We start from the raw sequence: 12,407 nt of genomic DNA, 5'->3' as shown, positions 1-12,407 counted from the left end.
TCAGTAAAAAATGAACTTCCATTGTTGAATTTACACATATTAGGTGATAAATGGTAAGTGATCTGGTTGGAGAATATTTTAACCAGATTGTGTAGTAACTTTATGTCAAACTAAACTGAACTTTTTCCTGGAACAGTGTGGAGGCTTTTAACATTTTCAAATGAATGGCAACAGTGAAAATCAAAATAAGGAAATGGATTTATCCATCATTTATTGAATGTGTGCCATAGTGAATAAGACCACTAAGGCCTCTGGCTCTCCTGCGTGTCACAGGGATGAGTTAGGTAGTAAACAGTAATGAAGAAAGGTGGTTTCAGCTGGAGATAAGAGCTTTGAAGACAATGCATAGGAAAATGTGTTAGGTAGATGGAAACACGGTTGGAGAAGACTACTTTGAAACAATGTCACATGAGCAGTCTCAAGTGAAGACCTTGGGACCAGCCATGTATATGTCTGGGGGCAAAAATATCTCAGCCTGAGGAACCAGGAAATGCAAATCTCTTGAAATGGGAACAGATTTGGTCATGTTTTAGAAACAAACAAAAAAAAACATCATGAATGGAGTTCAGTAATGACATTAGTTTGTAGAGTGGGACGAGGTCAGGAGTGGGCAAGGCTTAATCATGTAGGACCTTAGGGCCATGGCAGGCAGTTTGAATGATTATTCTGATATAGTAGGAAGTTCTGGGAGAGTTGTAAGCAGGGGAGTCTTTATCTGATACATGTTTTTAAAAGGTCACACAGGTTTTATGTAGAGAGTGCATATAAACCTGAATCAAAACATGCTCTCTTCATCTTCCTACACGCTGGAAGCAGTGGTTAAGTGCCTTAATGCTCGTAGTGTCTCTCACCTTTTTGGGGTATTCTTTCTGTTTCCCATTTTATTTCTTACCCTTAGTCTTCACAATAGCCACATAATTTATATAAGGCAGAGACTCTATACAGTTTTAATAGTTTGGATGCAGTATCCCAAGGAGGCAAAATTTCTCTTTCATATGGTACAGTAATGTTCCCAGGGCTTGACAACTCTGGCTTGGCTGAATTTGATATGGTTTCAGTTCATGGGGTAGTCTTCAAGAATCAGTTTGTTCACCTTCTCCATAAAAATACTCTCCATCTTGACTTTGGGCTCACATATCTGGATAGTGCCCCTGCCACCGCTTAGCTACGTGACCTTGAGTCAATTACCTTACCTCTCTGAGCTTTAGTTCTGCAAAATGAGGTTAACAATACCTAACTTATATGACTATATTGAGTAATAAAACAAATGAAAATCATTTGTGAAGTCCCTAACATTGTATTCATATAAAATGGATACTGAAAAAAAAAAAAAAGGAGCTTGTTTATTCCCTAAATTCCTCCCTTCCCAAAAATGTGGGTAGATAAATGACTAAGTGAATTTGTGAATGAATATGTTACTCAACTAATGAACAAACATTTGATACTTGAAGAGATGGATAAATTCAACAGATGGTTGTTGAGACACTGTGATAAGATCAGATCAGATCAGTCGCTCAGTCGTGTCCGACTCTTTGCGACCCCATGAATCGCAGCACGCCAGGCCTCCCTGTCCATCACCAACTCCCGGAGTTCACCCAGACTCACGTCCATCGAGTCAGTGATGCCATCCAGCCATCCCATCCTCTGTTGTCCCCTTCTCCTCCTGCCCCCAATCCCTCCCAGCATCAGAGTCTTTTCCAATGAGTCAACTCTTCGCATGAGGTGGCCAAAGTACTGGAGTTGCAGCTTTAGCATCATTCCTTCCAAAGAAATCCCAGGGCTGATCTCCTTCAGAATGGACTGGTTGGATCTCCACATTGGCAATATATAGAAGGGTAACAGAAGTTCCTTTTACTCAAAAAAGAAACAGATAACATCAGATACAAATCTATACAAAAATGATTCCAGTTCAGGGTAATGTTATAAATAGGCTTTTACAAAATTCCATAGGGGTAAAAGAATACAGTGTTCTCTCCAGCCTGGGGAGTGTATGCTGCAGTGTAACTATGTAGACCTCTGGGGAGTATAAGCAGATGTTGCTGAGATACAATGGATAAATGGAGCTAAATGAGACTTCCTTCTTTCTCTTCCCAGAGAGAGCGAATATTTTACCCATGGCTGATTATGTCATTCTTCTTGTCTACAATTTTGCTGTTTACATGGGTGGAGACTTCAAATGAATACAATGGCTTTGACTGGTGAGTTTCACTTTTTTAAATTTTTCATTTGAGTAAGGCAATGGCAACCCACTCCAGTACTCTTGCCTGGAAAATCCCATGGACGGAAGAACCTGGTAGGCTGTAGTCTGTGGGGTCGCAAAGAGTCTGACACGACTGAGTAACTTCACTTTCACTTTTCACTTTCATGCATTGGAGAAGGAAATGGCAACCCACTCCAGTGTTCTTGCCTGAAAAATCCCAGGGATGGCAGAGCCTGGTGGGCTGCCGTCTATGGGGTCGCGCAGAGTCGGACACGACTGAAGCGGCTTAGCAGCAGCAAGGGTTCTTTGGTCTAATAGCCACATGGATGCTACTTCAGGCTGAAAAGATCTGGTGACATAAGAGGAAGAGTGGGAAAAATTGGGTGTTCTACAGCTAGTGGATGGGAGGCACAACTCTGGGGAGGGGTATGGTTGCTCAGCACCCTCAGCTACTATACTTCCCTTCCACCTATGCTCCCTCTCACACTTAGACCAAATCTGCTCAGTGAGACGCTTTCTCTGTGCTTCCCGTGCCCCCAGTCCTTCTATTCAGATGATTCCCTGATACCTTGGTCCTCAGCTTCTCTGTCTGGGTTACTGATACCTACACTGGTTGGTCTTCATGATCTCTGTCCATGAACCCTGATGTCTCTGCCTCACCTCCAGCCTCTGTTTCTTCCTTCTTTCCTTACTGGGCTTTCTAAGACTCTAGAGACAGAAACAGTGTCCCATCTCATCATCTTTTCTAGCCAGATTCCTGCTCTGAACTATTCCTAGCTCTTCCAGTTTCTCTAGCCTGACTGATATATTGTACCATTACTTGGTATTTGAGGGCAAAAGTGGTATCTTTTAGTATGAGGCTTTAAAAATGTAATACAGTTTACTTTTTTCTTTATATAAGTAAAATATGTTGTTTTAAATATTAAGAAATGCAGAAAAGTAGAAAATATTATCTTATTCTTCAGTGGCAATCACTTGGTGTACTTCTCAGTCTTTTTTCCTATGCTTATTTTTATATTATGCTTGTACCATATATGTAATTTTTCTTTTTTCCCCCATTTAAAATAGTTGTACACATTTTGACAAATTATTAAAACTCAATGAAAATCACTTTAAATGGTTTTAGAGTCTTTCATGACATGAAGATACTGTAGTGCACTTCCGTGCTCAGTCGCTTCAGTTGTGTCCAACTCTAGGCGACCCCATGGACTATGGCCCACCAGGCTCCTCTGTCCAAGGGATTCTCCAGGCAAGAATACTGAAGTCCCCTGGAGGAAGAAATTCTCCAGGGGAACTTCCCAACCCATGTCTCTTGCATCTCCTGCATTGCAGGCAGATTCTTTACCTACTGAGCCAACTGGTAAGGAGGTAGTGCACTTACTTATTTTTTATTGTTAAGCATTAGTTTTTCTAGAATATGAGTGTAGAGAAATCTTTGTGTTCTGACTTAGAGTCTTACAGGAGATTCCCACAAGTGGCATTATTCAGTCAAGAAGAATAAAACACTAGTAAAATTCATTATTCCTATTACTAAAGTATTTCTCAAAAGGTAGTAGTTTCCATTCAAAATAAAGGTTTTGGCTTTCTATTTTAAACTTCCATTGACAGCATTGACTATTCTAATTTTGAATCATTTTTATTAATTTATAGAAGAAATTTATTTTTATTTAATTTAATTATTTACCAGGTATTGAAACTGATTTCTTTAGTAATTTATTTTCTTTTTGGTTTTCTTCCTTTATCTTGTGGGATTTAGTTTTCTCATTTATATGCATTCTTTATTTATTCATCAATTCTAAAGTTCTCCACAATATTGGAAATAAGAAATGTTTCACTTCTTTATAAAATTTTACCTAGTTTTAGAGAACTTTATATTGAGATGTAGTTGAAACACAATATTACATTTCTTTTAGGTATATATTATAGCATAATGATTTGCTATTTCTATATATTGTGGAATGATCACTGCAGTAAGTCTGGTTAAAATTCTACATCACACATAGTTTCAATTTTTGTGTGTGATGAGAATTTTTAAGAAATATTCTCTTAACAACTTCCAAATATACAATACTGTATTATTAACTATAATCACCATGCTATATGCATTTCATCCCCAGGACATGTTTATTCTGTAACTAGAAGTTTACACCTTTTTATCCATTTTCACCCATTTGTCCACCTCTCACCTCTCTCTGATAATCACCAATCTGTTCTCTGTGTCTATGAGTTTGGTTGGTTGGTTTTCATTTTTCATGTATGAATGAAGTCATATGGTATTTATTTCTTTCTCTGACTGATTTTACTTAGCATAATGCTGTCAGGGTCCATCCTTATTGTCATAAATGGCATTTTTCATTTTTTATATAGTTGAATGATAGTCTCCTGTATGTATATACCACATTTTTATTAAGTCATCAGTGGACACTAAGATTGTTTTCTTGTCTTGGCTATTGTAAATAGTAGACTTTTTTATAAGGGCCATTCTGGTTGGCATGAGGTGATACCTCATTGTAATTTTAACTTTCATTTCTCTAATAAATAGCAGTGTTGAACATCTTTTCATGTGCTTCTTGGCCATCTCTGTGTTTTCTTTGGAGAAATGTCTATTTAGGTCTTCTGCCCAATTTTTTATATTCCATTGCTTGTTTGCAGTTGAGATGCATGAGTTGTTTGTATATTTTGGAGATTAATCCCTTGTCAGTCACATAATTTACAAATATTTTCTCCCTTTCCGTGTGTTGTCTTTTCATTTTGTTAATAGTTTCCTTTGTTATGCAGATGCTTTTGAGTTTAAGTAGGTCCCATTTATTTATTTTTTCCCGTTACTCTAGGAGATGTATCAAAAAGGTATTGCTGCAATTTACGTGAAAGAGTGCTCTTCCTATGTTTTCCTCTAAGAATTTTATAATATCTATTCTTATGTTTGGGGCTTCCCTGGTGGCTCAGACGGTAAAGCGTCTGCCTGCAGTGCGGGAAACCTGGGTTCGATCCCTGGGTTGGGAAGATCCCTTGGAGAAGGAAATGGCAACCCACTCCAGTACTCTTGCCTGGAAAATTCCATGGACTGAGGAGCCTGGTGGGCTACAGTCCATGGGGTCACAAAGAGTCGGACACAACTGAGTGACTTAACTTTCACTTTCACTATTCTTACATTTAGAGTTTTAACCCATTGTTATTTTATTTTTGTGTATGATGTTAAAGAATGTTCTAATTTAATCCTTTTACAAGTAGCTGTCCAGTTTTCCCAGAACCATTTATCGAGGAGACTGTATTTTCTGCTTTGTGTATTCTTGCCTATTTCTTCATACATCAGTTGATCATAGGTGTTTTGAGTTTTGGGTTTCCCAGGTGATAATAGTGGTAAAGAACTTGTCCGTCAATGCAGGAGACCTAAGAGACGTAGGTTCAGTCCCTGGATTGGGAAGATCCTGTGGAGGAGGACACAGCAACCCAATCCAGTATTCTTGCCTGGAGGATCCCATGGACAGAGGTACCTGGCTGTCTACAGTCTATAGGGTCACAAAAAGAGTCAGACATGATTTAGCACATGTGAGTTTACTTCTGTTTTTTCCATCCTGTTCTATTGATCTATATTTCTGTCTATGTGACAGTACCATACTTTGTGCCAGTACTATTTTGATTACTGTAACTTTGTGATACAGTATGAAGTCAGGGAGCCTGATTCCTCCAGCTCCATTTTTCTTTCCAATGTTTGGTTTGGTTACTCAGGGTCTTTTGTGTTTCCATACATGTTTTAATTTTTTGTTGTTGTTCTAGTTCTGTGAAAAATGGCATTCGTGTTTTCATATGGACTGTATTGAATCTATAGATTGCCTTGGATGGTATACTCATTTTGACAATATTGATTCTGCCCATCCAAGAACATGGTACATCTTTCCATCTTCAATTTCTTTCATCAGTGACTTATGGTTTTCAGAGTTCAGGTCTTTTGCCTCCTTAGGTAGATTTATTTATTCTTACATATTTTATTCTTTTTGATGTGATGGTAAATGGATTTGTTTCTTAAATTTCTCTTTCTGATTTTTTGTTGTTAATGTATAGGAATGTAATAGAGTTAATTTTGTATCCTGAAACTGTACCAAATTCATTAATGATCTCTAGTAGCTTTGTGGTAGCATCTTTAGGATATTCTACTTATAGTATCTTGTCATATGCAGTAACAGTTTTACTTCTTCTTTTTCAGGTTGAATTATTTCTTTATCTTCTCTGAATGCCATGGCTAAGACTTTCAAAATTATGTTGACTAAAACTGGTGAGAGTGGACATTCTTGTCTCGTTCCTGATCTTAGAGGAAATGCTTTCACCTTTTCATTGTTGAATATGATGTTAACTGTGGGTTTGTCATACATAGCCTTTATTATATTGAGGTATATTCCACCTATGCCCACTTCCTGGAGAGTTTTTATCATATATAGCTACTGAATTTTTTTCAAAAGCTTTTCTGCATCTATTGAGATGATCTTATGTTTTTTTTTTCTTTAATTTGTTGATGTGGTGTATCACACTGATTGATTTGTATATATTGAAGAATCCTTGCATCCCTGGGATAAATGCCACTTGATAATGATGTATGATCCTTTTAATCTGTTGTTGGTTTCAGTTTGATAGAATATTGTTGAGGATTTTTGCATCTATATTCATCACAGTTATTGACCTATAATTTTCTTTTCTGTGGTATCTTTGTCTGGTTTTTTTACCAGGGTGTTGGTGGCCTCATAGAATAAGTTTGGGAGTATTCTTGCTTCTGAAATTTCTTTGGAATAGTTTCATGAGGATAGATGTTAACTCTTCTCTAAACCTTTGATGGAATTTGCGCATGAAGCCATTTGGTCCTAGACTTTTTTTCTTGAAAGACCTTTGATCATACTTTCCATGTCAGTACATATGACTGGTCTGTTCATATTTTCTATCTCTTCCTGTTTCAGTCTTGGAAGGTTGTACCTTTCTAAGAATTTGTCCATTTCTTCCAAGTTGTCCTTTTTGGGGACTTATAATTACTCATAGTAGTCTCTTATGATCCTGTGTATTCCTGTGGTGTCTGTTGTAACCTCTTATTTTTCATTTCTAATGTGAATGATTTGAGTCCTCTCCCATTTTTCTTGATGAGTCTAGCCAAATGTTTATAATTTCGTTTATCTTTTCAAGGAACCAGCTTCTAGTTTCATTGATCTTTGCTATTGTTTTTTTGTTGTTGTTGTTTCTATTTCATTTATTTCTATTCTGTTCTTTATGATTTCTTTACTTCTACTAATTTCAGGTTTTCTTGCTCTTTAGTTATTTTTTGTACAAGGTTAGGTTGTTTATTTGTGATTTTTCTTGTTTCCTGAGGTAAGATTGTATTGATATACACTTTCCTGGTAGAATAGGTTTTGCTGCATCTCATAGGTTCCGGGTCATTATGTTTTCATTGTCATTTGTCTCTAGATTTTCTTTTTTTTTTTACTTCTTTAATTTCTTCAGTGCTCCATTGGTTGTTTAGTAGTATACTGTTTAGCCTCTAAGTGTTTTTGTTTTTTATACTTTTTTCATGTAGTTTACTTTTCATCTCATGGAGTTGTGCTTGGAAAGGATGCTTTATATGATTTCAGTTTTCTTAAGTTTACCAAGTCTTGCTTTGTGGCCCAGCATGTGGTCAGTCATGGAGAATGTTCCATGTGTATTTGAGAAGAATTTGTGTTCTGCTGCTTCTGGATGGAATGCTTTATAAATATCAGCTTCTCAGGTGGCACAGTGGTAAAGAATCTGCCTGCCAAAGCAAGAGACATAGGTTCAATCCCTGGGTAGGAAGATCCCCTGGAGTAGGAAATGGCAACTCACTCCAGTATTCTTGCCTGGAAAATTCCATGGACAGAGGAGCCTAGTGGATTGCAGTCCATGGGCTCACAAAGACTTGAATACAACAGCACACACTTTATAAATATCAACTAAGTGTATCTGGTCTAATATGTTACATAAGGCTTGTGTTTGCTTATTGATCATCTGTCTGGATGATCTGTCCATTGATATAACTGAGGTGTTAACATCCTCCACAATTATTGTGTTACCATCGATTTGCCCGTTTGTGGCCATTAATATTTGTCTTATATATTGGCATGCTCCTATGTTGGGTGCATATATAATTACAGTTGTTATAAGAGCTTCATCTTGGATTGATCCCTTGATCACTATGTAGTGTTCTTCTTTGTCCGTTGTAACAGTCTTTATGTTAAAATCTATTTTGCCTAATGTGAGTATTGCTACTCCAATTTTCTTTTGATTTCCATTTTCATGGAATATTTTTTCTATCCCCTCACTTTCAGTCTGAATGTGTTCCTAGATATGAAGCGGGTTTCTCATAGACAGCATGTATATGGGTCTTTTATGTATCCATTCAGCTAGTGTATGTCTTTTGATTGGAGCATTTAATACATTTATATTTAATTATTGATATGTATGCTTCTACTGCCATTTTCTTAATTGTTTTGGATTTGTTTTTCTAGGTCTTTTTTCTTTCCTTCCTCTTTTGTTCTATTTTCTTATGGTTTGATGACTAAGTTTATAGTGTTGTGTTTGGATTCCTTTTGTGTGTGTGTGTGTGTGTGTACACATGCACACATCTAATTAGTTTTTGGTTGTGCTGTTTCCATGAGGTTTTGATACAGTTGTCTGTATATGTATAAGGTTGTCTAGTGGTGCTGAATTCTCTTAGCTTTTGCTTGACTATAAAACTTTTGATTTCTCCATCAATTCTGAATGAGAGCCTTGCTGTGTAGAGTATTCTTGTTTGTAGGTTCTTCCTTTTCATCACTTTGAATTTATTGTGCCATTCCCTTCTGGCCTGCAGAGTTTCTGCTGAGCAGTCAACTAGTAACATTCTGGGGATTCCCTTGTATGTAATTGGTTGCTTTTGCCTTGTTGTTTTTGATATTTTTTCTTTGTCTTTAATTTTTGTGAATTTGATTACTATGTGTCTTGTCATGCTTATCCTTGGGTTTATCCTGCCTGGGTTTCTGCATTTCCTGGACTTTAGTGACTGTTTCCTTTCCCATGTTAGGGAAGTTTTCAACTATTATCTCTTCAAATAATTTTTCAAGTCCTTTCTGTCTCCTCCTTCTGGGACCTCTATCATGTGAATGTTGATGCATTTAATGTTGTCTCAGAGGTCTCTTAGACTGTCTTCATTTCTTTTCATTCTTTTCTCTTCTGTTCCACAACAGTGATTTCCACCACTGTGTCTTCCAGATCACTTATCCATTCTTTTGCCTCACTTATTTTGCTATTGATTCTTTCTACTGTATTTTTCATTTCAGCTATTGTTCATCTATGTGTGTGTGTTCTTTTCTTCTTGGTCTTTATTAAACAGTTCTTACATCTTTTCAATCCTTGCCTCCATTCTTTTTCTGTATCCTGGATCACCTGCACTGTCAGTATTCTTAACTCTTTTAATCCTTGCCTCTCTCCACTTCACTTAGTTGTTTTTCTGGAGTTTTATCTTGTTCTTCATCTGGGACATAATCCTCTGCTGTTTCAATTTTTTCTTGTTGTTTTGTGATTGTGGTTTCCATTCCAAAGGCTGCAGAATTGTAGTTCTTCTTGTTTCTTCTGTCTGCCCCTCTGATGGGTGATGCTGTCTAAGAGGCTTATGCAATTATAACTTTGTTTAAGAAATCAATTTATTAGCAGTTTTGTCTCATAAACTACTTTAGATACAAAAGAGACCAGAGATGTTTTTAAAGGATCCAGAGCTCTTACACAGAATATAGACATTAATATAGTGGCTTGCTGTTATGTAAGAAAACATATATTTATATGGATAAAAAATCTGCCGAAATGGAAAGTATTAGCTATGTGAAAGCAGTGAACTTACAGATGACTTTTCCTCTTTTGACATTCCAGAATTTCCATATTTTTTTTACTGAGTACAAAGTTTTTGAGTATTCTAAATAGTATTCTAATTCTAATAGTATCTTAAATAGCTTTTAAAAGCCATACAACTCATATAGAACCCTGTTAAAGTACATAATTATCTGTAGAACAAAGTTAAAACTTCTCAAATAAATATCCCCAAAGGGTATCTATTCCCAAATTGCTTTTCTTTTCAGCCCCTGTTTTCTTATACCTCATCTAGTCCAGTCTTATCCCTTATCCTTGACACAGATGCTACTAATTTATGTATTTTAGGAATTGAAACATATTTTTGCAGGGTTGTTTTCCTAGGTGCAAGAATTTGGTTCTTTTGGTCCCTTGTCTTGCTGAGTGTCATTGGGATCCTGGCTGCCTACACAACAATGCTGGTGGTGAGTAATGTTTCCTATTTCTCCCACCCGCTTCTCGAATAGCCTCATGAGGTGTTCTTATCTATGGTATGGTTCCCAATTGGTGCTGGGAGCCCTCAGATCACTCTTAGCATAGTTTGGGTTTACATCAGCCCCTTGAATATTAGGGAGGAGGGATAGATTGCAGGGGGAAAGGCTTGTGCTGTTAGAAGGTATGTCTTTCTTCTTTGACCCTTTGAAAAAGAGGCAGGACATCCTTTTTCTCTTCCTCTGTTTCATGGCTTACTTTCTGGTTCACTCAGTATTGCCATTTTAGATGCTCACACCTTCACATGGCAGTACTTTTACACATTTAACTATTCATTTCATAGCGCATCTCCTGAGAATCAGTCTTTCTGGGCCTTACAAATTATCTAGTGTGTTACACCTGTTATACTGTGCAAGTGCTAGTCCCCTAGTCCAGGTGCAAAGTACATTTATTTTAGCAAGTATCTTTACACAGTAGAGACCCTGCCTGTTTCCTGACATAGTAATATCTGTAGTGTGAGAAATTCACACCAGACATAGCAGCATCATGTAGTATGAGAAACTGAGGGCAAGCAGTAGCGGAATCTGTAGAAGTGGAACATTTATGGGAGACTAACGTTTAGATTACTGGAGTTTTTCGGTACCCACTTACACATTGGACATATATATCTTTCTCTGATTTCATAATTTCTTGTCCCCACTGATTTCTTATCTGATACTAAAAAACCCAACTCCCAAATCAGTTGACATTTGCATTAACTTTTCTTTCAGCAAAATATATTGATTATTGTATGAGCTGTAAGTACTGAGGTTACAGAGATCAAAGACATGCAGTTTCTGTTTTTATTCAGGGCACTTCAAAGACAGAGGTATGAGAAATAAAGTTACAATAGTCCTTAATTCAATGACTTTAGAATCTAGTAGGGAAGTAAGTCCTAGACAAAAATAACCAACACAGACAGAGCATTATAATTGTCATTAGAAGGCCTAAATAAAGTTCAGCCTGGGTTCTAAGAAGGAAGAGGCAACTTTCAGTCAAGAGGTTTAAGTGAAACTTCTTGGAGGAGGTGGCAGAGGAGTGGGATCTTGAAAGGATGTTGGATTTAGACACATGTTTATGGGAGTGCAAAAGAAATTCCAGACCATGGCAACATCATGACAAAGTCAGTAAGACAGAGATATATGGAGTGTGACTAGATAAGAGAGAAGAATCAGTACTGTTAGCATGTAGGGGATAGTGAATAAAAATGGGGAATATGGTTAAAACAATAGACTTGTGATAGATTTTGTAAGGCCTGAAAAGTAGACTAAGATACTTGGTATAAATCATATTCTAATTAGGATTATCATTTTGAAAGTCATTGTGTGAAGGGTGTCTGTAGATAGAAATTAGTTAGAAATTTTTCTATTTAATGAGAAAAATGCAGATGAATGATGTATTTGGGGCAAGAATTTGGCCATTGAATTGTACTAGTCTCATACATGATCAAAATAAAACCAAGATGGACTTCCACTGTCCAATAAGCCATGTGTTTTTTAATAGGCTTCTCCTCTACCCTACCTGTTTTTGGATACAGTGGTAACAACAGAGGAGACCTAGATTCTGTTTCTGCTTTAAGTTATTTTGTAACCTTGACCAAGTCACATAACTCTTCTAAGCCTCAATGCCTTGGTTCTAATGAGAATTATCATAATATTTAATGATATTTTATAGGGCTTGGTAATGTACAAATAAATGGCCGGTGACTCAGTCAGTAAAGAATCAGCCTGCAATGCCGGAGACCCAAATTTGATCCCTGGGTTAGAAATATCCCCTGGAGAAGTAAATGGCAACCCACTTCAGTATTCTTGCTTGGAACATCCCATGGATAGAGGATACTGGTGGCTATAGTCCATGGGGTCAC

The 12,407-nt window shown here is 37.0% G+C and overlaps 1 protein-coding gene across 8 annotated transcripts in view; it reads left to right on the top strand.

Moving 5' to 3' along the window:
• LOC786996 (glycerophosphodiester phosphodiesterase domain-containing protein 4) overlaps positions 1-12,407 on the top strand; it is a 138,271-nt gene that overhangs the window by 33,383 nt on the left and 92,481 nt on the right. For 7 of the 8 annotated variants that reach the window (XM_059875143.1, XM_059875141.1, XM_059875144.1 and 4 more), the window contains 2 exons: positions 2,095-2,198; positions 10,404-10,497. In XM_059875143.1, coding sequence (XP_059731126.1) covers positions 2,125-2,198; positions 10,404-10,497 — 168 coding nt within the window. In that variant the 5' untranslated portion in view covers positions 2,095-2,124. Of the gene's footprint in view, positions 1-2,094; positions 2,199-10,403; positions 10,498-12,407 lie in introns of those variants that run through there. The other variant, XM_059875145.1, reaches the window with a different exon arrangement.

This window comes from Bos taurus, chromosome 15, assembly GCF_002263795.3.
Source record: "Bos taurus isolate L1 Dominette 01449 registration number 42190680 breed Hereford chromosome 15, ARS-UCD2.0, whole genome shotgun sequence".
In the NCBI taxonomy this organism is placed as follows: domain Eukaryota; kingdom Metazoa; phylum Chordata; class Mammalia; order Artiodactyla; family Bovidae; genus Bos; species Bos taurus.
This window is presented reverse-complemented; position numbering and strand designations above follow the sequence as displayed.